This window comes from Pseudophryne corroboree, chromosome 4 (genome assembly GCF_028390025.1).
Source record: "Pseudophryne corroboree isolate aPseCor3 chromosome 4, aPseCor3.hap2, whole genome shotgun sequence".
Lineage (NCBI taxonomy): Eukaryota > Metazoa > Chordata > Amphibia > Anura > Myobatrachidae > Pseudophryne > Pseudophryne corroboree.
This window is the reverse complement of record NC_086447.1, coordinates 557,566,792-557,594,660: the sequence shown is the minus strand read 5'-3', so window position 1 is coordinate 557,594,660 and position 27,869 is coordinate 557,566,792. Positions and strand designations below refer to the sequence as shown.

Here is a 27,869-nt window from a genome sequence, read left to right as displayed (position 1 = left end):
TTACACATTCCGGCAGACAGCGCGCGCCTTTTTACACATTCCGGCAGACAGTGTCCCCCTTTTTACACATTCCGGCAGGCAGATTCCCCCTTTTTTACACATTACGGCAGACAGCGTCCCCCTTTTTAGAAAGGAAAGAGAGAAAATTATACTTACTGTCTCCGCTGGCTCAGGCTCCTCGGTGCAGATTATGGCAGAGATCCCGATTCCCGGGGAGGAGGAGGGAGGTGGAGGAGGGAGCCGCAGCAGCGCTGTGTTATTGGTGGAGGTGCTGCTGCTGTCCCAGTCCTTCACCATAGGCTGTTCGCCACCGCTGTGAATGCTAGGATGCGCTTCACAGCGTCGGAAGACAGCCTATGATGAAGCAGAGGGACAGCAGCAGCGCCTCAACCAATAACACAGCGCTACTGTGGCTCCCTCCTCCACCTCCCCCCTCCTCCTTCCCCCCCGTGGCAGATGCGCTCCTCTCCTGTGTGCTGCGGGCGGCTGTGTGCTGCTGGCGACTGTTGCCCGCAGCACACAGCGGCATGTAATGAGTCAGTTTGACTCATTACATGCTTTGGGCCCCTGGACAGTGGCGGGCCCCAGTGCAACGCACTGGTTGCACTGGCGGTAGTTCCGCCTCTGCTGGAACGCCTGAGTCTGCCTCTGTTCCGATTTCGGATTCAGGCTATACTCCCGGACACATTTGACCCACAAGAACGTTAGAAAGTCCGAGCTGCAACTGAGCGATTGCCCCAAGATATGAGCTAAGTATAACATACTAACAACTCCCTGTCGGAGATGTTTTGTGTGTTTGTGTGTGCGCACGCGCATATCTATAATATATTTTTGCTAATGTTAAAAAAACAACAACAAAAAACACTTGTTTGGTTGTTCTTTTTTTCCTAAGTGTATAGACTGTTTTTTTTACTAGTGGTCACATGGGTGTTTTTCTGGTAAAAAAAAAACACGTTTGTGTCAGTACCACTGTCCATCAGAAACTTATGTGACATGTTCCCCACCCTCTTGACCAGCCTAACATGAAATAACTAGCACCCACTTTTACATCCCCGCCACCCTCCAAATCTACCTTGAATGAATAGTCTTTTTTTTGTTTAATAAATGGTCCGTCTTTCCCCATCTAGTCTTAAAATTAATATCATTCACTTTTCCAAATCCAAAGACAATATACTTGTCGATCTCTATGTGGAACTACAACTCTTAACGTAACTCTTAGCCAACATAACTGCATTCCACTGCAGTGAGATAGCCTATGGGTGCCTATTTACAGGAGGCAGAGACTATGCATAAAACATATGTATCTCCAATATGGTATTAGTACAGAGGGGAGCCAAATACATGACCATGGCAACTACAGTTCAGCATGGACTGCCAGGCTTAGCTGTCCATTGCATGCCAAGGACATGGTGGCTGACATACTTGACGTGGGCAAAGCTTTCCAGTCTCTCACAACAGGCTTGTTGAAATTCTAGGTTGTGGTCTACTTTTATGTGTCAAAATGAATCATAATCCCCACACTATCCCACTTAAAGACTAGCTGACAAAAAGAGACCTAGTAAAACCTATTGGGTGGGATGTACTAACCTCTCCCGCTGTGGTATTAGGGTTATCTCTGTGCTCCCGGTGTTTACTCCTCGTTAGTTGTTTTCCTCCTGCTGCCCGGCGCTCCCCAACGCTCCCTGTAGTTTCCGCATCACACTAGTCGTCACTGCGGTTCGCCTAATCACCACCGCGGCCACTGATCCCTCTGTAGCGGTTGTTCAGCGCTGCGCTCCCCCTGTCAATGAGTCGCGCATGCGCAGTAGTAGGAAGCAGAGACTACAGCCCATGCGCAGACTCACTGATAGGGGGAGCGCAGCGCTGAACAACCGCTACAGAGGCCGTGGCGGTGATTAGGCGGACCGCAGTGACTAGTCTGACACAGAAACTACAGGGAGCGTTGGGGAGCGCCGGGCAGCAGGAGGAAACAACTAACGAGGAGTTAACACCAGAAGCGCAGAGATAACCCTAATACCGCAGTGGGAGAGTTCAGTAATGAAGTAACGTGTTCTCAGTACATATTGGGGGTAATTCCAAGTTGATTGCAGCAGGAAAGTTTTTAGCAGTTGGGCAAAACCATGTGCACTGCAGGGGAGGCAGATATAACATGTGCAGAGAGAGTTAGATTTGGGTGTGGTGAGTTCAATCTGCAATCTAAATTGCAGTGTAAAAATAAAGCAGCCAGTATTTACCCTGCATAGAAACAAAATAACCCACCCAAATCTAACTCTCTCTGCACATCTTATATCTGCCTCCCCTGCAGTGCACATGGTTTTGCCCAACTGCTAAAAAATGTCCTGCTGCGATCAACTTGGAATTACCCCCATTGTCCAGTAGCCCAGCTTACAATACAGGTTGAGTATCCCTTATCCAAAATGCTTGGGACCAGAGGTATTTTGGATATGGGATTTTTCCGTATTTTGGAATAATTGCATACCATAATGAGATATCATGGTGATGGGACCTAAATCTAAGCACAGAATGCATTTGTGTTTCATATACATCTTATACACACAGCCTGAGGGTAATTTTAGCCAATATTTTTTTGTAACTTTGTGCATTAAACAAAGTGTGTGTACATTCACACAATTCATTTATGTTTCATATACACCTTATATACACAGTCTGAAGGTCATTTAATACAATATTATTAATAACTGTGTATTAAACAAAGTTTGTGTACATTGAGCCATCAGAAAACAAAGGTTTCACCATCTCACTCTCGCTCAAAAAAGTCCGTATTTCGGAATATTCCGTATTTCGGATATTTGGATATGGGATACTCAACCTGTATACCATAAAGCCTCCTGTTCACCTCTAAATTACCTTTTTTTTTATCTGCTTTTATCTCCTTTTCTTTTGTTTTCTACTTTTCCTTCCTCCTCTTCATAGGATTCTGTTCACTCGCACTCAGTCGCAGTTTCAAATGGACACTACGTCATTAATAAAGTCACAAGGAGATCGTAGATTTAGAGGAGTACACAGTGGGCACTTAAATGTACATGGTCAACTGGGCCAGCAGCTTCCATCCCCTGGGCATTATGCCCTGGGCGACGTCACCAGTCGCACAGTTCTAATTAAAGCCCTGTGCAATACTACCACCTTTGAAATCTTCACTACTGTAAATGTAGTCTGTCTCCTCTCTTCAGAATCTTTAAACTCTGTCTCAAAATAGTGACTTTGGTACATCTCCCCCTATCAGCATTGATGTAACATTTATAATTTGCATACTATAAAAGTATACAGAGCAGCTGATTGGTTGCCATGGGCAATTTCTCCACTGGCTATCTTCTCCACTTTTATCACCGCTTAGTTAGTACATGTCCCCCTAAGCAGTAAATCATGTGTTTGCACTCAGGAATAGATCCTAGTTTCATTATGACTTCTTGGAACCTGGATACTGAGAGAATAAAGCAGCTATCAAAGTTTTTCTTTATAGTCCCAGACTACCCGACATTTATTTATATACACTAGAGATGTGCAGTTCGGATTGGACTAATTTTCCCAGCAAAATTGTATCTCAAAACGTCATCTTTTCCTGCCAAAACGTCATCTTTGCAATAGAAGATAATGTTTTGGCTGGAAAACGTCATTTTCCATGGACAAAAATAATGTTTTGGTGGGGAAACATTTATGTTTTCCTTTGTTTTGAGATCTGATTTTGGCCTGAAAATCAGAGTCAAATCTGTGCAGCACATCTCTAGTATACACCTTCCACTCTTCCCAATTAAAACTCTTACAGCACAGCTCCACCTTTAATGGAGATTTAGTGCTGTACTTATTCCCCCTATGTACAGCAGTGTTGGGTGCCCCCTCTCCAGGAGCCCGTCCTTTTCCTGAATCTTAGAGCCTGTTCATGCAGTTGTTCATACCAATTGTTTTGCTAGCAATGAAACTTTAAAGTCTTCCGTCAGTCTCAAAAACTGTACAGTGCTTTTTCCAGGAAGCCGCAGGCAGACATTACTCAAAAACAGACAGGCTGGGTTGTACGTGAGGGTAATATTTAAAACCAGGGCCGTAACTAGGTGTGTGCCAGTGGGCTTGGCACACAGCGCAGTTTCCCTGAGGGCGCACAGCCAGCGGCATGTAATGAGTCAAATTGACTCATTACATGCCACCTCTGAAGTCTGCGCCGTGCGCCGCCGCCGCACTGGGGAGGAGAGCTGCAGCGGAGAAGGAGGAGGGAGGGGGGGGGACTGGAGCCGCAGCAGCACTATTTCATTGGTAGTAAGCGCCGCTGCAGCATCCCCCTCTCCTTCCGTATTGGCTGCCCGGTGCTGCTGTGGATGCTGGGATGCGGTTCCTCCATCCCAGCATCCACAGCAGCGCCGGGCAGCCTATACGGAAGTAGAGGGGGATGCTGCAGCGGCGCTTACTACCAATGAAATAGCGCTGCTGCGGCTCCAGTCCCCCTCCCTCCTCCTCCTTCTCACCTGCCTGCACCGAGGGAGCTGCACGAGGAGCCTGTCAGCGGGGAGATGGTAAGTATGTCTCTCTGTGTCTCTCTCTCTCTCTCTCTCTCTCTCTCTCTCTCTCTCTCTCTCTCTCTCTCTCTCTCTCTCTCAGGGGGATACCGTCTGCCATAATGTGTAAAAAGGGGGACTGGCTGCCGCAATGTGTAAAAAGGGGGACTGGCTGCCGCAATGTGTAAAAAGGGGGTCTGGCTGCCGCAATGTGTAAAAAGGGGGCCTGGCTGCCGTAATGTGTAAAAAGGGGGCCTGGCTGCCGCAATGTGTAAAAAGGGGGCCTGGCTGCCGCAATGTGTAAAAAGGGGGCCTGGCTGCCGCAATGTGTAAAAAGGGGGACTGGCTGCCGCAATGTGTAAAAAGGGGGACTGGCTGCCGTAATGTGTAAAAAGGGGGCCTGGCTGCCGCAATGTGTAAAAAAGGGGACTGGCTGCCGCAATGTGTAAATAGGGGGACTGTCGGGGGCGTGGCTTGGATCGGCATGGAGTAGCTGTGTGCAGCCTTAGCTCTCCACTAAAATCCTGCAAACCCATCCTTTTTACCCCAACCTGTGGATCCTGTTCCCTGCCAGCTGGCCCCTGAATGTGTGCTGCCTTTGCTGCTGCCCTTGCTGATCCGGTGAGCGGCGCGGGTGTGCTGTTGAGGACCTTCCAGCGTGGTCTCCGGCTCCCTACCCCTCCGCCGGCCGCCGGCGGAGCTCCGGGAGCGGCGCGTGTCCGCGCACCCGGCGGTGTCTGAGCGCTGGTCCTCCGGCTGGGGGACTACAGAGAGGAGGGCCCTGTCATCTGCTGGGTCCAGTGGAGGTGCATGCCTGGGGCCCCACTGCGGTGACGCTGGAGACCGAGTACGGGCGAAAAAGCCCGCGAAAAGCCGCCATTTTCAGTCCTGCTGCTCCTTCTCCCCCTGAGGTGCTGTGCGATGCGATGACTGTGGTTGCCATCCAGTTTCCCTCTTGGGCTTAATACCTGTCCACAGTGCCCTTTTTTGGATGGACTATATACATTTCACTGGAGCCGGCTGCCCTACATTAGCTGCCTGTTATCCTGTGGGGACAGCTTGGGTGCCCCTGACTCAGCTTTCACTCTGCTGCAATTTCTACAACATACACCTGCTTCCTGATTATCTGCAGTGTGCCCACACACTTGCTCCGTTTATTGGGGTGCCATCTCTGCCCTGACTCTTGTGCAGAACCTGCTGTAATACTCCTCCGGATCTGCATTCCCGTTCAGGGATACCATGGTGAGGGGAGGACAGAGTGCAGCTAACGCTGCTGCGAAACTGGAGAAATTTGCCAGACCACAGCAGGCATCCACTTCGACAAAGCGGGGTGAGGCCGGCCCGCCCTCGCCGACGGCCGAGGGGGACACCTCTGACCATGATGAACAGGTGCATTCTACCCAGCAAATATTGCAGGCAATTTCTGCGTCCGAGCAGAGGGTCACGGACCGGATTGGGCAAGTACAAATGGATGTTTCTCTATCGTCCTAGTGGATGCTGGGGTTCCTGAAAGGACCATGGGGAATAGCGGCTCCGCAGGAGACAGGGCACAAAAAGTAAAGCTTTTCCAGATCAGGTGGTGTGCACTGGCTCCTCCCCCCATGACCCTCCTCCAGACTCCAGTTAGATTTTTGTGCCCGGCCGAGAAGGGTGCAATCTAGGTGGCTCTCCTAAAGAGCTGCTTAGAAAAAGTTTAGCTTAGGTTTTTTATTTTACAGTGAGTCCTGCTGGCAACAGGATCACTGCAACGAGGGACTGAGGGGAGAAGAAGTGAACTCACCTGCGTGCAGGATGGATTGGCTTCTTGGCTACTGGACATCAGCTCCAGAGGGACGATCACAGGTACAGCCTGGATGGTCACCGGAGCCGCGCCGCCGGCCCCCTTGCAGATGCTGAAGTCAGAAGAGGTCCAAAATCGGCGGCTGAAGACTCCTGCAGTCTTCTAAAGGTAGCGCACAGCACTGCAGCTGTGCGCCATTTTCCTCTCAGCACACTTCACACGCAGTCACTGAGGGTGCAGGGCGCTGGGGGGGGGGCGCCCTGGGAGGCAAATGTAACCTATATAAAGGCTAAAAATACCTCACATATAGCCCCCAGAGGCTATATGGAGATATTTAACCCCTGCCTGGATTCACTAAATAGCGGGAGACGAGCCCGCCAAAAAAGGGGCGGGGCCTATCTCCTCAGCACACGGCGCCATTTCCTCTCTCAGCTCCGCTGGTCAGGACGGCTCCCAGGTCTCTCCCCTGCACTGCACTACAGAAACAGGGTAAAACAGAGAGGGGGGGCAAATTTATGGCGATATTTTTATATATATAAAGCAGCTATAAGGGAGCACTTATTATAAGGCTATCCCTGTTATATATAGCGCTTTTGGTGTGTGCTGGCAAACTCTCCCTCTGTCTCCCCAAAGGGCTAGTGGGTCCTGTCTTCGTTAGGAGCATTCCCTGTGTGTCTGCTGTGTGTCGGTACGTGTGTGTCGACATGTATGAGGACGATATTGGTGTGGAGGCGGAGCAATTGCCAAATATGAGGATGTCACCCCCTAGGGAGTCGACACCAGAATGGATGCCTTTATTTATGGAACTACGGGATAGTGTCAACACGCTAAAGCAGTCGTTTGACGACATGAGACGGCCGGACAATCAATTAGTGCCTGTCCAGGCGACTCAAACACCGTCAGGGGCTGTAAAACGCCCTTTGCCTCAGTCGGTCGACACAGACCCAGACACAGGCACTGACTCCAGTGGTGACGGTGACGAATCAACCGTATTTTCCAGTAGGGCTACACGTTATATGATTTTGGCAATGAAGGAGGCGTTACATTTAGCTGATACTACAGGTACCACTAAACAGGGTATTATGTGGGGTGTGAAAAAACTACCTATAGTTTTTCCTGAATCAGAAGAATTAAATGACGTGTGTAATGAAGCGTGGGTTGCTCCTGATAAAAAGCTGATAATTTCAAAGAAATTATTGGCATTATACCCTTTCCCGCCAGAGGTTAGGGAGCGCTGGGAAACATCTCCTAGGGTGGACAAGGCGCTAACACGCTTATCTAAACAAGTGGCGTTACCCTCTCCTGAGACGGCCGCACTTAAAGATCCATCAGATAGGAGGATGGAAAATATCCAAAAAAGTATATACACACATGCAGGTGTTATACTACGACCAGCTATAGCGACTGCCTGGATGTGCAGTGCTGGGGTAGTTTGGTCAGAGTCCCTGATTGAAAATATTGATACCCTGGACAGGGACAATATTTTACTGTCGTTAGAACAAATAAAGGATGCATTTCTTTATATGCGTGATGCACAGAGGGATATCTGCACACTGGCATCACGGGTAAGTGCTATGTCCATTTCGGCCAGAAGAGCTTTATGGACGCGACAGTGGACAGGCGATGCGGATTCAAAACGGCATATGGAAGTTTTGCCGTATAAAGGGGAGGAGTTATTTGGAGTCGGTCTATCAGATTTGGTGGCCACGGCTACAGCCGGGAAATCCACCTTTCTACCTCAAGTCACTCCCCAACAGAAAAAGGCACCGACTTTTCAACCGCAGCCCTTTCGTTCCTTTAAAAATAAGAGAGCAAAGGGCTATTCATATCTGCCACGAGGCAGAGGTCGAGGGAAGAGACAGCAACAGGCAGCTCCTTCCCAGGAACAGAAGCCCTCCCCGGCTTCTACAAAAGCCTCAGCATGACGCTGGGGCTTCTCAAGCGGACTCGGGGACGGTGGGCGGTCGTCTCAAAAATTACAGCGCGCAGTGGGCTCACTCGCAAGTAGATCCCTGGATCCTGCAGATAATATCTCAGGGGTACAGGTTGGAATTAGAGACAGATCCACCTCGCCGTTTCCTGAAGTCTGCTTTACCAACGTCCCCCTCCGAAAGGGAGACGGTTTTGGAAGCCATTCACAAGCTGTACTCTCAGCAGGTGATAGTCAAGGTACCTCTTCTACAACAAGGGAAGGGGTATTATTCCACTCTTTTTGTGGTACCGAAGCCGGATGGCTCGGTAAGGCCTATTCTAAATCTGAAGTCCTTGAACCTGTACATAAAGAAGTTCAAGTTCAAAATGGAGTCACTCAGAGCAGTGATAGCGAACCTGGAAGAGGGGGATTTTATGGTATCCTTGGACATCAAGGATGCGTATCTCCACGTTCCAATTTACCCCTCACACCAGGGGTACCTCAGGTTCGTTGTACAAAACTGTCACTATCAGTTTCAGACGCTGCCGTTCGGATTGTCCACGGCACCTCGGGTCTTTACAAAGGTAATGGCCGAGATGATGATTCTTCTTCGAAGAAAAGGCATATTAATTATCCCATACTTGGACGATCTCCTAATAAGAGCAAGGTCCAGAGAACAGCTAGAGATGGGATTAGCACTGTCTCAAGAAGTGCTAAAACAGCACGGGTGGATTCTGAATATTCCAAAATCCCAGTTAATGCCGACAACTCGTCTGCTGTTCCTAGGGATGATTCTGGACACGGTTCAGAAAAAGGTTTTTCTCCCGGAGGAAAAAGCCAAGGAGTTATCCGAGCTTGTCAGGAACCTCCTAAAACCAGGAAAGGTGTCTGTACATCAATGCACAAGAGTCCTGGGAAAAATGGTGGCTTCTTACGAAGCAATTCCATTCGGCAGATTCCACGCAAGAATTTTCCAAAGGGATCTGTTGGACAAATGGTCAGGGTCGCATCTTCAGATGCACCTGCGGATAACCCTGTCTCCAAGGACAAGGGTGTCTCTTCTGTGGTGGTTGCAGAGTGCTCATCTATTGGAGGGCCGCAGATTCGGCATACAGGATTGGATCCTGGTGACCACGGACGCCAGCCTGAGAGGCTGGGGAGCAGTCACACAAGGAAGAAACTTCCAGGGAGTATGGACGAGCCTGGAAACGTCTCTTCACATAAACATTCTGGAACTAAGAGCAATCTACAATGCTCTAAGCCAGGCAGAACCTCTGCTTCAGGGAAAACCGGTGTTGATCCAGTCGGACAACATCACGGCAGTCGCCCATGTGAACAGACAGGGCGGCACAAGAAGCAGGAGTGCAATGGCAGAAGCTGCAAGGATTCTTCGCTTGGCAGAGAATCATGTGATAGCACTGTCAGCAGTGTTCATCCCGGGAGTGGACAACTGGGAAGCAGACTTCCTCAGCAGACACGATCTTCACCTGGGAGAGTGGGGACTTCATCCAGAAGTCTTCCACATGCTGGTAACCCGTTGGGAAAGACCAATGGTGGACATGATGGCGTCTCGCCTCAACAAAAAACTGGACAGGTATTGCGCCAGGTCAAGAGATCCGCAGGCAATAGCTGTGGACGCGCTGGTAACGCCTTGGGTGTACCAGTCGGTGTATGTGTTTCCTCCTCTGCCTCTCATACCAAAAGTATTGAGAATTATACGGCAAAGAGGCGTAAGAACGATACTAGTGGTTCCGGATTGGCCAAGAAGGACTTGGTACCCGGAACTTCAAGAGATGATCACGGAAGATCCGTGGCCTCTACCTCTAAGGAGGGACTTGCTTCAGCAGGGTCCCTGTCTGTTTCAAGACTTACCGCGGCTGCGTTTGACGGCATGGCGGTTGAACGCCGGATCCTAAAGGAAAAAGGCATGCCGGAAGAAGTCATTCCTACTTTGATTAAAGCAAGGAAGGAAGTAACCGTGCAACATTATCACCGAATTTGGCGAAAATATGTTGCGTGGTGCGAAGATCGGAGTGCTCCGACGGAGGAATTTCAACTGGGTCGATTCCTACATTTCCTGCAATCAGGATTGTCTATGGGTCTCAAATTGGGATCTATTAAGGTTCAAATTTCGGCCCTGTCGATTTTCTTTCAAAAAGAATTGGCTTCAGTCCCTGAAGTCCAGACCTTTGTTAAGGGAGTGCTGCATATACAGCCTCCTGTGGTGCCTCCAGTGGCACCGTGGGATCTCAATGTGGTTTTGGACTTTCTAAAATCTCATTGGTTTGAACCACTAAAAAAGGTGGATTTGAAATATCTCACATGGAAAGTGACCATGCTTCTAGCCCTGGCTTCGGCCAGGAGAGTGTCAGAACTGGCAGCTTTATCTTACAAAAGCCCATATCTGATTTTCCATTCGGACAGGGCAGAACTGCGGACTCGTCCGCATTTTCTCCCTAGGGTGGTGTCAGCATTTCATCTGAACCAGCCTATTGTAGTGCCTGCGGCTACAAGTGACTTGGAGGACTCCAAGTTACTGGACGTTGTCAGAGCATTAAAAAAATATATATTGCAAGGACAGCTGGAGTCAGAAAATCTGACTCGTTGTTTATATTGTATGCACCCAACAAGATGGGTGCTCCTGCGTCTAAGCAGACGATTGCTCGTTGGATCTGTAGCACAATCCAACTTGCACATTCTGTGGCAGGCCTGCCACAGCCTAAATCTGTAAAGGCCCACTCCACAAGGAAGGTGGGCTCATCTTGGGCGGCTGCCCGAGGGGTCTCGGCATTACAACTTTGCCGAGCAGCTACGTGGTCAGGGGAGAACACGTTTGTAAAATTTTACAAATTTGATACTCTGGCTAAGGAGGACCTGGAGTTCTCTCATTCGGTGCTGCAGAGTCATCCGCACTCTCCCGCCCGTTTGGGAGCTTTGGTATAATCCCCATGGTCCTTTCAGGAACCCCAGCATCCACTAGGACGATAGAGAAAATAAGATTTTACTTACCGATAAATCTATTTCTCGGAGTCCGTAGTGGATGCTGGGCGCCCATCCCAAGTGCGGATTATCTGCAATAATTGTACATAGTTATTGTTAACAAATTCGGGTTATTGTTGAAGGAAGCCATCTTTCAGAGGCTCCGCTGTTATCATACTGTTAACTGGGTTTAGATCACAAGTTGTACGGTGTGATTGGTGTGGCTGGTATGAGTCTTACCCGGGATTCAAAATCCTCCCTTATTGTGTACGCTCGTCCGGGCACAGTACCTAACTGGAGTCTGGAGGAGGGTCATGGGGGGAGGAGCCAGTGCACACCACCTGATCTGGAAAAGCTTTACTTTTTGTGCCCTGTCTCCTGCGGAGCCGCTATTCCCCATGGTCCTTTCAGGAACCCCAGCATCCACTACGGACTCCGAGAAATAGATTTATCGGTAAGTAAAATCTTATTTTCTCTGCTAAGGCAGGATATGCAGAAGATCCGAGAGCGAGTGGGTGAAACTGAACATCGGATATCGGCTTTGGAGGATGCTGCTCCACCCTTGCAGTTGAAGGTGGCGGACCTGTATACCCAAGTGACATCTATGCAGGCTAAAATGTCAGATATAGAAGGGAGATTGCGGCGCAACAACGTCCGGTTTGTCGGGCTCCTCTCCGGAGTCATTTCTTGAAGGGTGGCTTATTGATCTATTTGGCAAGGAGGCATTTACCTCTCAATTTGCGGTGGAGAGGGCGCACAGGCTTCCACCTAGGCCGCCGCCGCCGGGGGCCCCGGCTAGAACATTTATTGCACGCTTCCTGCATTTCAAGGACCGTGATGCGGTGCTCCGTCTGGCCCGAACAAAAGGCCCTATTCAACAAGATGGACATAATATTTCCGTATTTCCTGATTTTGCCCTGGAGGTGCAAAAGAGACGATCTCAATTTATTCACATCAAGCGTCAGCTCAGAGACCGCAATATACAATATGCTATGCTGTTTCCAGCCAAGTTGCGGGTGGTGCTTAACAACACCACTCATTTTTTTACATCTCCTCAAGATGCTGGTGCATGGCTGGAACGTCAACCACGTTCTCCTTGATGATGTGTTGTTGCTCAGATGTTGATTTCATTCTTCTTGCACCGCTGTTTCTATTTATCTGATGCATATTCCTGTGAATATAAATGCACTGTGGGGATATATGCGATGTGGGGCGAATAGAAATGGGGCAAAATTATGGTATTGCTTGCTATGCATCGTTATGATATGGCGGTAACGGTCAGCCCCACATTGTTTTACTACTGTTTGATGCTTTATAATGGGGCATGTGCCTAGCTATGTTGTTTTTTCTTTTTTTTTTCAGGGTTGGGGTACTACTTCCTTCTACAAGTTGTGGAGAGCTCTTGCCGAAAATAGTGTAGGGGCTTTTCCTAAGGTTCTTTGGTTAGGCCCTTATCCCTTAGTTTGGTTACTTAATGGGAGTTATGGGATCCAGGTATGCCTTAAGTTTGCGAGGTGATACAGGGTGGGTGCGGGGGGGGTTAGTTTGTTTTTTTCTAAGCCATCACTTTTTAGTTCTGTGCGTACTGTGCAATGACACGCTATATCCGTACGATACTGCTCTGTGCTCTTTTGTCTCCTGGGGCGTAGGGGGACTGGTTGCTCTTGTCCCTGTTTATTGTTTGCTCAGCCTTGCTCTGCTGCGATGCCAGGTTTTGATGTATGTCTCTTTAATCTATCCTGTTGCACCTTCCTTCTATAACTTCCATGTCTGCTGTTTCTGAGGGGCTTCGTCTGCTCAGCTGGAATGTTCGGGGATTGAATGAGAAAATTAAAAGATCGTTGGTCCTGACTCAGGTTAAAAAATACCAGGCGGACATAATTTGTCTTTCTGAAACACATTTGCATGGAGGTAGGGTGTTGGCACTTAAAAAACCATGGGTTAGTCACGTGTATCATTCCACTTTCTCTAGCAGTGCCAGAGGCGTTTCTGTAATGATTAGAAAGTCCGTACAATTTCACCTGGATGACTGTGAAACTGACCAATATGGCAGATACGTCTTCCTACGAGCCCATATCAACTGCAGATTGTTCCATGTATTAGCAGTATATGTCCCCCCGCCATATAATAATGAGGCTCTCCGTCATGCTGCCCGATTCCTGGCCCGGTCCCCTGCTACCCCTGTAATATGCCTAGGGGATTTCAACAATGTTATGGATGGTGGTATGGACAGGTGGAGGGAGTCTGTTGCGTCCTCCCCTCCCCTAGCGTCCCCTACCCCGTTCGCAAGACTGGTGGGGGAGCTGGGGCTGGAGGATGTATGGAGATGTCGTAATCCCACAGCTACTCACTTCTCCTGTCAGTCCGCTACCCATCATGCTTTTTCCCGTATTGATTTGGTTTTGGTTTCTCCTGATCTGTCCCCGGACGTGCTGGCGGTAGATTATCTCCCTAGGGGTATATCGGATCACTCTCCTGTTTTAGTTACAGTTAATATTGGTTGGGAGCGGGGTGCAAAAATGTGGAAGCTTAACCCCTTTTGGTTGACTTTGCTGGGGGGAGGGTGCAGACCTGATTGCCGCTTGGGAAGGGTTCCAGGAAGACAATTTACTATTCAGTGATCTGCCGCTAAAACATGATGCTTTTAAAGCGTTTTTGCGAGGCTCCTTTATAAAGCGGATCTCTGAAGTTAAAGCGTTTAGTAAGAGGGAAGAGGTGCGGTTGGAATCTTTGTGCCGGCAGTTGGAGTCTCAATACCTTATTACCCATCTGCGATCTGATGAGCTGTTGTGGAAGAGCGCGCAGAGCGAGTGGTCGGATTGTTTATTTGAGAAATCCAGGCGTAGACTCCTTTTTGCAGGACATGAGCAGTATTTTCGGGCGGAGATGAATGGCAGCTACTTGGCTTTTTTGGCCCGGTCCGATTCCCCTAGAACTGTAATTCAGTGTGTGAAGAACTCTGCTGGCCAATTGTGTTACTCTGGATCAATGGTGGCGGAGACGTTCCGTAGTTATTACTCCTCGCTCTATGCCTCCCGAGCCAGTTACTCTGACGATCAGCTTCGGGATTTTTTGGCCCAGTTGACCTTGCCATGCTTGTCCCGGGAGGACTCGGAGGCTTTGGATGCACCTATCACGTTGGAAGAAGTGGAGGCTGCGATCCTGTCTCTCCCGGCGTCTAAGGCACCGGGATCCGATGGGCTTCCGGGGGAAGTCTATAAAAAATACAGTACGTTTTTTGCCCCCTATCTCCTACAATTATTTGACTTGCTCTTAGAGGGTAAGGCTCTCCCGCGCTCTATGGCCGAGGCCAATATAATTGTCCTGTTGAAACCAGGGAAGGACCCCCTGCTCCCCGAGTCTTATCGACCCATTTCCCTCCTCAATACTGATGTCAAGATACTGGCAAAAATCTTGGCATCTCGATTGAATTTGGTAATTGCAACAATAATTCACCCGGACCAGACTGGCTTTATGCCAGGTAAGTCCACGGCCCAAAATTTGCGTAGACTGTTCTGTCATCTCCAGAGGGGTGATGTGGTGGGGTCGGACGCGGTGGTGGTGTCCCTTGATGCGGCCAAAGCGTTCGACTCCGTAGAATGGAGGTACCTGTGGGGGGTGCTGGAGAAATTTGCTTTTGGCCCTCGATTTATTAGCTTTATCCAGTTGTTGTATTCCTTGCCTGTGGCTCGGGTGACGGCTAATGGTTTCACGTCTGAGCTTTTTGCGTTGGAGAGGGGCACTCGACAGGGTTGCCCCCTATCTCCTGCACTGTTTGCAATCGCCGTGGAGCCGTTGGCCGGCCTGCTGCGCAGTAATGGTAGGGTCAGGGGCGTTGAGATTGGGGGTCATGTGGATGTGGTAGCGCTATACGCGGATGACATGCTTCTTTTTTTGCAAGACTCTGATGACTCCCTACAAGCAGTGTTACAGGTAGTGGAAAATTTTGGTATCTTTTCCGGTCTACTAATTAACTGGGACAAATCCCACATTTTCCCCATCTCTGGCCTTCTCCCGGAAAATACACAGGGGGCGTATCCTTTGCAATGGACATTGCGGTTCAAGTATTTAGGCATCTGGATTACTCCTATGGCGCGTAGCTATGTGGCCCAAAATATTGACCCCATTCTAGCGACATTTAAAGAGAAGGCTCATAGCTGGAAAAAACTACCGTTGTCTGTCCTGGGTCGGGTTAATCTATTTAAAATGGTGATGCAGCCAAAATTCCTTTATGCTCTACACAATTCTCCGGTATACCTCCCCAAGAAGATCTTTACTGTTATAGAGGGCGTTCTGTCCTCATTTATATGGGGTGGCAGGCCAGCGAGAGTCTCTATCAGGACATTATGCAGATCTCAGATGTCCGGCGGGGCAAGTCTCCCTGATCTCAGACTATACTATGTAGCGGCTCAGCTGTCTCATCTGAGTGAATGGATCGGGGATTCTCTAGGTACTACGGTGAGGGGGTTTCTGGCTGAGCGGGCGGAGTGCTCTCCTACTTTCTCTCTTTCTCCTCTTCAGCTTCTCCTCTCTGGTCTCTCAGCGCCTGGCTTGCCTCCCCTGTTGCGTCAAGCCTTGCTCATCTGGCGCTATGCACACACTTTATATGATTGGGAGGGACATGATGCCGGTACTCCATTGTGGTTCAATAGTGCATACCCTGAGCTATATGAGATGTCGCTAGATAATATATGGATTGCTAGGGGTGTCGTGGCGCTGGGTCAGCTGTACCACGATGGAGTGCTGAAGTCATTTCAGCAACTGAAGATCGAATTTGATGTACCTAATACTGCTCTGTTCCAGTATTTTCGGCTTAGACATGCTGTACAAACTCAATTCCCTCATGGCCCACCACTGATTGTTGACTCACCTGTTAGGACGATGCTTACTTCTCTGAGTCAGAGGGGGAGGGTGTCTACCATATATGCTGCTTTAAATAATAGAAGCTACCCCGATCTATTAAATAATCTCCGTATTAAATGGGAGACTGATTTGGGGCGCTTGTCCCATGAGCAGTGGCTCCAGATTATGAGCTCCCTTAGATACACTACGCCGTGTATAAGATATAAGCAGGTTTTTTTCTATATTTTACACAGGGCCTATCGTACTCCAGTTACTATGCAGAGGGCTGGTCTTAGGGAAGATTCTAACTGCCCCAGGTGTCGGGCAGCCGATGCCGGATTTTGGCACTTACTGTGGGATTGCCCTGAGATTTCCCTTTTTTGGCGTAAAGTGTGGAGTGATGTGATCATGACAGCACCGTCCCTCCCTACATTAGATCCTGGTATATGCTTGTTTGGGTTAGATCTTGAGGAAACACACTCTGTCTTACTGTATAAATATGTCCTGTGTCTCACTACGCTGGCAAAAGTTGTTATTGCTAGGGTCTGGTTCTCGGCAGATGTGCCTAGGGTGGAGCACTGGAGGGCGTTGGTGAACGAGGTAATTCGTCATGAGAGGCATATGTATAAAATACGGGGTTCCACCTCTCGATTTACGGAGATGTGGGATCGCTGGAGTAGCACATGGCTGGGCGGGCAGGTATTGAGCACTTGAGCGACATTCGTAATAATATTGATATTCTATGTCGTGTACACATATGCGAAAAGAATTAACACGCACACCGAACTGTGATCTGAAAATACCTGTTTATTGATGGCAATTGTTATAGTTTATTTCAATGTTGTTGTTTTGTCTTGTTGTGTCAGTGTGTTACAAAACTCAATAAAAAATTACTTGATTCAAAAAAAATAGGGGGACTGTCTGCCGTAATGTGTAAAAAGGGGGACTGGCTGCCGCAATGTGTGAAAAGGGGGACTGTCTCCCGTAATGTGTAAAAAGGGGGACACTGTCTGCTGTAATGTATAAAAGGGACTCGACCTGGTGTAGTGGCGCTACTGTGCAGCGTAATTTGAATAATGGAGACTACTGTGCACCGTAGTATGAATTGCTATTATTTTGTGGCCACGCCCCTTCTCCATGAAGGCACGCCCCTATATATTTTTCATGCGCCTACGGCGCACACTGCCCCTGTCTTACATGGGGGGGGGGTGCCAATGCCGTTTCTTGCACACAGCGCTAAAATGCCTAGTTACGGCACTGTTTAAAACACTTAGAAAGTGGAGTTGCCCTTTAACAAGATTTGTACAGACATTTGAAAACTGTTAATGAATGTGCAAAGCAGAGTAAAAATGATTTTGTTTTGTCACCATATTCAGTATTTGGTAAAACTGTATTCTTACCTGCAGGTACTCACAGCCACTCCATGAAGAGATTGCACTGCACAAGCATCTCAAACACAAGAATATTGTCCAGTATATGGGGTCTTTCAGTGAAAGTGGATTTATTAAGATTTTTATGGAGCAGGTTCCTGGAGGTAAGGTTTTATTTCAGTAACTAGGCCTTCCCCTGGGGAATTTGTTTTATTGGAGACTAGTTTTATATTAGGCTTAGAGGAAAGTAGGAGTCCTGTTTGCCATCTACAAGAGTGGTTCAATAAATAAGACATCAAGACCTCTCATTGCATAAATGTATTCAACTTGTATACATACATGTATAATCAATAGTATGTCCTTGGTACAGATTATTTTTCCACATACTGTAGTTCACATACTTGTCTAAGCATTTATTCCAACTACACCAAGGCATCTCTCCCATCATAGAAATCAGTGTCAATGTATGAGGACATGATGGCTTGCTGAACTTCACAGTCTGTTGCGAATCGTCTCCCACCCAGGTGCTTCTTTAATGGTACAAAAAGATGGAAATCATTCGGTGCCAGGTAAGGGCTGTAGTGAGGATGGTCCAGTACCTCCCAATGATAGCACCATAACAACTCACGTATGTGGTTGGCTGAGTGTAGCCTGGCGTTATCGTGCAGCAATACAACACCTGTTCACATTGGTTTTGTGAACTTCTGTGAGTTGCTTCGGTTCCCAGTGTGAACATGTTTTTTTCCTGTACCCCAGTTGCTCATGAACGATGTTGTGCACAGCATCCACTGAGATGTTCAGTTCGTCAGCAATATCACTAACTCAAATGCGTCTGTCGTCCTGAATCATTATTCAATGAAGCATAAATTGTCATCTGTGGTGGGTGTGCTTGGCCAGTTGGATCACTGCTCATGTTGAAAGTCTGTCCTGCCGTTATCAAAGGCAGTGCCCAAACCCAAATCTGTTTCCGTGACATGACATAGTCACTGCACACCTCGATAAGTTGGAGATGGATTCCAGCTGCTGGTGTGCCATTTAGGCGCAGAAATCTGATCACATTACGCACCTCAATGTTTGACCATGTATCTGCCAGCACCACCATCTTACAACTGATGTTGGCACAGTATGACTGATATGAGGTGCAGTCTTTTGGCTGTGAATGGTGGAAAATATAATGGAATAGAGAACATTACACATGTGAGAGGTCTTGTTACCTTACTCATTGAACCACCCTCGTATTTTCCTGCACTATGACATGTTGCGGGTCCTTTATTTACTACGCTAAACCCAGGGGTATCTTACCAGAAGGCCACTGCTCATATTGATGGCATTGTTAAAGGATTAAACTGCCAGAATAATGGGCCTAATTCAGACCTGATCGCTGCTGTTAAATAGCACAGCGGCCGATTATCAAATGACTGCGCATTCATATAGATCGCAATACGCACGCGTGAGGCCAAACTGCAAAAGAATTGTGCAAAAATTTTGATCGCTAGGCATACGCAAGGGAATTGACAGAAGGCGGACGTATGGGGGTAGTAACTGCTGGTTTTCTGGCAGTGTCAGAAAAAATGCAGGCGTTTCCAAGCGTTTTTAGGAAAGATGTGACGTCCGCTCCAGCCTCTAACAGCATGTTTCTGTTGTACTGTAGGAGTGGGTGTAGTAGGGTATGCCGGCGGCTAGCATACCGGCGCCGGAATCCCGACCGCCGGCATACCGACAACTGGGCGAGCACAAATGAGCCCTTGCGGGCTTGCTGCGGGCACGGTGGCACGCTACACTCTATCTATTATCCCTCCAGGGGAGTTGTGGACCCCCAAGAGGGAGAAAAGGTGTCGGTATGCAGGCGCCGGTTTACTGTGCGCCGGGATCCCGACAGCCCGCAAACGGAAGACCACCTGTAGGAGTAAGTCCTGGCTACGCACAGACTGGAAAAATAATTAGATAGTGAGTGAGTTGTGAACATATTTGCAAATGTCTGCTGTCTGGCAAAGTTTTCGCACGGCGTACACATGCATTCGCACACTTGCATGATGCGGGTTTTCACTCTATGGGCGGCGGCTATCTGATCGCAGGTCTCTGCAAAATCGCAGAGGAGTGATCAGCTCTGAATTAGGCCCATTATTGCGGGAAGATAAAGGTATTGGTCAGGATGTACTAACGAGAAAATGCTGTAAAAAAAAAAAACCCTGAGGATTTTACTGCATTTCCTGTATGCCCGAAGCCCCAGACTCCGGGTTTCTGGCCAGATTTGGGGACTATATATATATATATATATATATATATATATATATATATATATATATATATATATATATATATATATATATATACATATATATATACATATATACATACATACATACATACATACTTTCTCTAACGTCCTAGTGGATGCTGGAAACTCCGTAAGGACCATGGGGAATAGCGGGCTCCGAAGGAGGCTGGGCACTCTAGAAAGATCTTAGACTACCTGGTGTGCACTGGCTCCTCCCACTATGACCCTCCTCCAAGCCTCAGTTAGATTTCGTGCCCGGCCGAGGTTGGATGCACACTAGGGGCTCTCCTGAGCTCTTAGAAAGTTATAGTCTTAGAATTTGTTATTTTCAGTGAGACCTGCTGGCAACAGGCTCACTGCAGCGAGGGACTAAGGGGAGAAGAAGCGAACTCGCCTGCTTGCAGCCGGATTGGGCTTCTTAGGCTACTGGACACCATTAGCTCCAGAGGGATCGACCGCAGGCCCAGCCTTGATGTTCGGTCCCGGAGCCGCGCCGCCGTCCCCCTTACAGAGCCAGAAGCAAGAAGATGGTCCGGAAAATCGGCGGCATGAAGACTCTGTCTTCACCAAGGTAGCGCACAGCACTGCAGCTGTGCGCCATTGCTCCTCTCACACACTTCACACTCCGGTCACTGAGGGTGCAGGGCGCTGGGGGGGGCGTCCTGAGGCAGCAATAAAAACACCTTGGCTGGCTAAAATACCTCAATATATGGCCCCAGGGGCTATATATGAGGTAAATACCCCTGCCAGAATTCCATAAAAAACGGGAGAATAGGCCGCGAAAAAGGGGCGGAGCCTATCTCCTCAGCACACTGGCGCCATTTTTCCCTCACAGCTCGGCTGGAGGGAAGCTCCCTGGCTCTTCCCTGCAATTCTACAGTACAGTAAGAGGGAAAAGAGAGGGGGGGCATTAAAATTGGCACTGTATACAGTATATTATATAAAAGCTATTAGGGACATAACTCAGTTAGTCCCTGTATATATATAGCGCTCTGGTGTGTGCTGGCATACTCTTACTCTGTCCCCCCAAAGGGCTTTTGTGGGTCCTGTCCTCGTTTAGAGCATTCCCTGTGTGTCTGCGGTGTGTCGGTACGGCTGTGTCGACATGTTGAATGAGGAGGCTTATATGGTGACAGAACAGAGGCCGGTATATATGTGATGTCGCCCCCTGTGGGGCCGACACCAGAGTGGATGGATAGGTGAAAGGTATTAACCGACAGTGTCAACTCCTTACATAAAAGGGTGGATGACGTAACAGCTGTGGGACAGCCGGCTTCTCAGCCCGCGCCTGCCCAGGCGTCTCAAAGGCCATCAGGGGCTCAAAAACGCCCGCTCTCTCAGATGTCGACACGGAGTCTGACTCCAGTGTCGACAAGGTGGAGACATATACACAATCCACTAGGAACATCCGTGACGTGATCCCGGCAATAAAAAATGTGTTATACATTTCTGACTTTAACCCAAGCACCTCTAAAAATGGGTTTTAGGTTTGGGGAGAAAAAACAGGCAGTGTTTTGTTCCCCCATCAGATGAATAAATGAAGTGTGTGAAAGCGTGGGTTCCCCCGTTAAGAAACTGGTAATTTATAAAAAGTTACTGATGGCGTACCCTTTCCCGCCAGGTGGATAAGTTACGCTGGGAGATATCCCCTAGGGTGGATAAGGCGCTCACACGTTTGTCAAAAAAGGTGGCACTGCCGTCTTAGGATACGGCCACTTTAATAGGTACCTGTTGATAAAAAACAGGAGGCTATCCTGAAGTCTGTATTTACACACTCAGGTACTAGACTGAGACCTGCAGATAGTGCTGCTGCAGCGTGGTCGGTGACCCTGTCAAACAGGGATACTAGTTGGCAAACATAAAAACATATTAAAGACGTCGTCTTATATATGGGGGATGCACAGAGGGATATTTTGCCGGCTGGCATCCAAAATAAATGTAATGTCCATTCTGTCAGGAGGGTATTAGAGACCTGTCACTGGACAGGTGATGCTGACTTAAAAAGCGCATAGAGAGCCTTATAAGGGTGAGGAATTATTTGGGGTTGGTCTCTGGGACCTCGTATCCACAGCAACTGCTGGGAAGAAATAATTTTACCTCAGGTTTCCTCACAGACAAAGGTACAGTCCTTTCGGCTTCAGAAAAGCAAGCGGGTCAAATGGCGCTTCCTTTCTGTACAGAGACAAGGGTAGAGGGAAAAAAGCTGCACCAGTCAGCCTGTTCCCAGAATCAAGATTCTTCCCCCGCCTCCTGTGAGGCCACACCATGACGCGGGTGCTCCACAGGTGTAGCCAGGTACGGTGGGGGGCCGTCTCAAAAATTTCAGCAATTAGTGGGCTCGCTCACAGGTGGATCCCTGTTTCTTTCAAGTAGTATTTCAGGGGTACAAGCTGGAATTCGAGATGTCTCCCCCCAGCCGTTTCCTAAAATATGCCTTGCTGACAACTCCCTCAGGCAGGGAGGCTGTGCTAGAGGCAATTAATAAGCGGTATTCCCAGCAGGTAATACTCAAGGTGCCCTTACTTCAACAAGGACGGGGTTACTATTCCACACGGGTTGGGGTACCAAAACCGCATGGTTCGGTGTGACCCATTTTATATTTAAAATCCTTGAACACAAAAATTCAAGTTCAAGATGGAATCGCTCAGGGCGGTTATTCCAAGCCTGGACGAGGGGGATTACATGGTATCCTGGGACATCAAGGATGCTTACCTGCATGTCCCCATTTACCATCCTCGCCAGGAGTACCTCAGATTTGTGGTACAGGATTACCATTACCAAGTCCAGACACTGCCGTTTGGACTGTACATGGCACCGAGGGTGTTTTATCAAGGTAATGGCCGAAATGTTGATACTCCTTCAAAAAAAGGGAGTTGTAATTATCCCGTACTTGGACAATCTCGTTATAAGGGCGAGGTCCAAGGAGCAGTTGGTAGTCGGGGTAGCACTATTTTGGAAAGTGCTACAACAGCATGGTTGGATTCTAAACAGTCCAAAGTCACAGCTGGTTCCTATGACACGTCTACTATTCCTGGGGATGGTTCTGGACATAAACCAGAAATAGTGTTTCTCCCGGAGGAGAAAGCCAAGGAGTTGTCATCTCTAGTCAGAGACCTCCTGAAGCCAAAATAGGTAGCGGTGCATCATTGCACGCGAGTCCTGGGAAAAATGGTAGCTTCCTACGAAGCAATCCCATTAGGCAGGTTCCATACAAGAACTTTTCAGAGGGACCTGTTGGACAAGTGGTCCGGATCGCATCTTCCGATGCATAGGCTGATAACCCTGTCTCCAAGGACCAGGGTATCTCTACTGTGGTGGCTGCAGAGTGCCCATCTTCAAGAGGGCCGCAGGTTCGGCATACAGGACTAGGTCCTAGTGACCATGGATTCCAGCCTTTGAGGCTGGGAGGCAGTCACACAGGGAAGAAATTTCCAGGGACTTTGGTCAAGTCAGGTTATTTCCCTACACATAAATATTCTGGACCTGAGGGCCATTTACAATGCCCTGAGGCCGGCAAGGCCTCTGCTTCAAAACCAGCCGGTACTGATCCAATCAGACAACATCACGGCAGTCGCCCATGTAAACCAACAGGGCGGCACAAGAAGCAGGATGGCGATGGCAGAAGCCACAAGGATTCTCCGATAGGCGGAAAATCATGTGTTAGCACTGTCAGCAGTGTTCATTCCCGGAGTGGACAACTGGGAAGCAGATCTTCTCAACAGACACGACCTCCACCCGGGAGAATGGGGACTTCCTCCAGAAGTCTTCCAATAGGATTGTACACCATTGGGAAAGGCCACAGGTGGACATGATGGCGTCCCGCCTCAACAAAAAGCTATAAAAGATATTGCACCGGGTCAAGGGACCCTCAGGCGATAGCTATGGACGCTCTGGTAACACCGTGGGTGTACCAGTCGGTTTATGTGTTCTCCCCTCTGCCTCTCATACCAAAGGTACTGAGAATAATAAGAAGGCGAGGAGTAAGAACGATACTCGTGGATGGCCAAGAAGAGCTTGGTACCCAGAACTTCAAGAATTTATATCAGAGGACCCATGGCCTCTGCCACTCAGACAGGACCTGCGGCAGCAGGGGCCCTGTCTGTTCCAAGACTTACCGCGGCTGCGTTTGTCGGCATGGCGGTTGAACGCCGGATCCTGAAGGAAAAGGGCATTCCGGAGGAAGTCATTCCTACGCTTACTAAAGCCAGGAAAGAGGTTACAGCAACTCATTATCACCGCATATGGCGAAAATATGTTGCATGGTGTGAGGCCGAAAGGGCCCCAACAGAGGAATTTCAACTAGGTCGATTTCTGCATTTCCTGCAAGCAGGAGTGACTATGGACCTTAAATTGGGTTCCATTAAGGTACAGATCTCAGCTCTGTCGATTTTCTTTCAAAAAGAACTAGCTTCAGTACCTGAAGTTCAGACATTTATAAAAGGAGTGCTGCAGAGTCAGCCCCCGTTTGTGCCTCCTGTGGCACCTTGGGATCTCAACGTGGTGTTGAGTTTCTTAAAATCACATTGGTTTGAACCACTAAAAACCGTGGATCTGAAATATCTCACGTGGAAGGTGGTTATGTTATTGGCCTTGGCTTCTGCCAGGCGAGTATCAAAGTTGGCGGCTTTGTCTTGTAAAAGCCCTTATTTGATTTTCCATATGGATAGGGCAGAATTGAGGACTCGTCCCCAGTTTCTCCCAAAGGTGGTGTCAGCGTTTCACCTGAACCAGCCTATTGTGGTGCCTAGGCTACTAGGGACTTGGAGGACTCCAAGTTGCTAGACGTTGTCAGGGCACTGAAAATATATGTTTCCAGAACGGCTAGAGTCAGAAAATCTGACTCGCTGTTTATCCTATATGCACCTAACAAGCTGGGTGCTCCTGCTTCTAAGCAGACTATTGCTCGTTGGATTTGTAGTACAATTCAGCTTGCACATACTGTGGCAGGCCTGCCACAGCCAAAATCTGTCAATGCCCATTCCACAAGGAAGGTGGGCTCATCTTGGGCGGCTGCCCGAGAGGTCTCGGCTTTACAACTTTGCCGAGCAGCTACTTGGTCAGGGGCAAACACGTTTGCAAAATTCTACAAATTTGATACCCTGGCTGAGGAGGACCTGGAGTTCTCTCATTCAGTGCTGCAGAGTCATCCGCACTCTCCCGCCCGTTTGGGAGCTTTGGTATAATCCCCATGGTCCTTACGGAGTTCCCAGCATCCACTAGGACGTTAGAGAAAATAAGAATTTACTCACCGGTAATTCTATTTCTCGTAGTCCGTAGTGGATGCTGGGCGCCCATCCCAAGTGCGGTTTATCTGCAATACTTGTACATAGTTATTGTTAACTAAATCGGGTTATTGTTGAGCCATCTGTTGAGAGGCTCTATTGTTTCATACTGTTAACTGTGTTTCATATCACGAGTTGTACGGTGTGATTGGTGTGGCTGGTATGAGTCTTACCCGGGATTCAAAATCCTTCCTTATTGTGTACGCTCGTCCGGGCACAGTACCTAACTGAGGCTTGGAGGAGGGTCATAGTGGGAGGAGCCAGTGCACACCAGGTAGTCTAAGATCTTTCTAGAGTGCCCAGCCTCCTTCGGAGCCCGCTATTCCCCATGGTCCTTACGGAGTTCCCAGCATCCACTACGGACTACGAGAAATAGAATTACCGGTGAGTAAATTCTTATTTTTAATGCCATTTTCAATGAATGCTAAATGTGCAATGTTTGAATTTCAGCAGTATATGCAAATGTGCTTATGCGGTTGAGTGGTTTTCAGTTCTTGTTTCCGTTTGTTCAATGTATGCAAGTTCATTATGCTGGAGCAATCGGCTGAAATTAGGAAAGAATGTTAGAAATGCTAAAAGTGATAATTTTCTTTAGTTTGAAGAGATTTCAGAAACTGCTTAGAGATGAAGTGTGTGGTAGCAATTACCATAATGACTGAGAGCAAATCTTCCTGTTGAGGAGCAGCACACAAAGTACCAGTGTAAGATGAGACACAAGCTGGTAGTCATGAAGCAGTTAGTGGTTACTAAATTGTAGCTGTTATTATTAGACAGACTGTTTGTGTGTCTGGTGTTCTATAAATATATGTAACTATGAAGCTTGGGTGAGAAAAGTAAACACAAGTTCAGTGTCCATGTAAAGTTAAAGTCAATTACTCAGAGGCACCAAGATGAGATTTTGGTACTGCCAGGGAGGCAGTGCCATGCCTCTTCATTTACACCCCCCAGCTGTAAACCATGTCGAGACACAGTGCATTTAGGGCCTTATTCATGAAACAGCTACAAGGAAGCAGCCGTGCTATTCTGTGTAAAACTCAAATGCAAAAACAGATTAAAGAAGACTCTCTTGTTTGGGTGCACTCTTGTTCAAATTATATTGATAATATTAAAACAGAACGTTTATTATGCCTTGTTAAAATAAGTTCAGTATCCACTCATTCTCCCCATGGAGTTAAAGAAGGGAAAAAGACGGGAAAAAACAAACATAAACACCACAAATGTATTATTGGAGAAAAATTGTTTGTATGTTCTGGTTTAGTCTAATCCAATATAGACTGGCATAGGGATGTAGGTACAGTCGTCATACATCTGATCTTATGCCATACCAGTACAAGCAATGCTTGTTTTAATGGGACCTGAGTAGGTCATGCACAAATAGGTACCAATTACAACGGGAGTATTTGTCTCATATATCTACTGTCACATCCCATCCTCTAATGTTTAAAGTGCTCTGTCGACACATATGCTTAACTCACTATAGGAATGTTTGATCAGCACACAAACCCTGGTGGGTGTGCCTAGTGTCACTGGAATTGCCAAATTATTGATTCCTAATTGGTTCCTGCCTGAAAAAAATCTGGGTAGGTCAAGGTTGGAAGGAAGAAGCAGTGGTGATCCTGCTGTTGGTATTGAGTTTTGAAAAGAAACAACCTCAAGTTACTACACTGGGTATTCTCTGAGGGTCACCCCACAGATACTGACCCAGCCCATCACCGTTTTGCTTCCAAGATCGGACGAGATTGGGCTCTAGCGGTGAGGTATGATAGATAGTAACACGTAGATGAGGTGTTTCACTCACCAATGAGAGTGCACCTAATCAGTAGATTGAAGAAAAAGTGTGGATCTGCTGTCTGTAAAGGGGGGTACACATGGAGAGATCCGTGCTTAAAATCTAAGCAATCTTGCTAGGTTGCTTAGATTTTAAGCACGGATCTGCCGTGTGTATGCCCTCCAGCGATAGCGATGCGCGGCCCCCGCGCATCGCTATCGCCGATGCTAGATTGAGCTGCATGCAGGCTCAATCTAGCGGGTCGCTCACTTCACCGTTGTGTGAAGTGAGCGGCCCCCCCGTCGGCTTTCCCCCTCGCTCAGCACATCGCGCTGTGCTGAGCGGGGTGAGAGATGTGTGCTGAGCGGTCTGTGTTAAGATCGCTCAGCACACATCTCTCCCGTGAGTACCCCCCTTTAGACCCAGGATTGCTCCTAGGAATCGTAGATGAGAGTCCACGAAATAGAATGAGAGATGAAATCTCAAATGAGAGAAGAAGATAATACAATAATGGAGCACAATTTCACATATATATTGTATTCGATATGTGTTTACGGTATCCCTAAACAAATTCAATGTGGATATACCCTTTCATAGGGGATATTTTATCCACACACAATCTCAATTTAAGCAGCATATCAAGCTATATAAAACAGAGTCTCAATCCAAATGTATGCGGGAATATGTGAAAATCACAGTAACATATCAATCAATTTTTGCACAAATGTAATATAGCTGGAACTGTCATCTCCAGTATTTAGCATCACATGAGATAGTAATATATGGTAGTTAAGCTGTTTTGAACAGATCTCATTTACATGTGCAAATGCAAAATTATCTCCATGATCTGGAAAAACATTTGACCCCTCCCATATGCCAGTGTGGGGGATCACTGCACAGTATGTCTCAAAACAAGGATCTAAACAAACTCCAAAAAACATTGGGTTTAGAATAGTGTACTAGGATATATGCTGTGTGGCCCGCATTCCCCAGGTGCTGTACAGGCGTCCCTATCTGTTAGTAGTAGTTCAGATAGCCTGACAAGGATTGGAATTGAGAAAAAATATATCAAATTCGATACCGGATACCGCCCAGGTCCCTGGGTCAGTTAAAGAGATGATTAGTAGTGATGATACTCTCTCGAGATTGGATC

The 27,869-nt window shown here is 47.9% G+C and overlaps 1 protein-coding gene across 1 annotated transcript in view; it reads left to right on the top strand.

Annotated features, from left to right (window-relative positions):
* MAP3K5 (mitogen-activated protein kinase kinase kinase 5) overlaps positions 1–27,869 on the top strand; it is a 368,573-nt gene that overhangs the window by 214,928 nt on the left and 125,776 nt on the right. Inside the window, exon 16 of the mRNA XM_063917408.1 lies at positions 17,425–17,552. Within this exon, the coding sequence (XP_063773478.1) occupies positions 17,425–17,552 (128 nt within the window). The remainder of the gene's footprint in view (positions 1–17,424; positions 17,553–27,869) is intronic.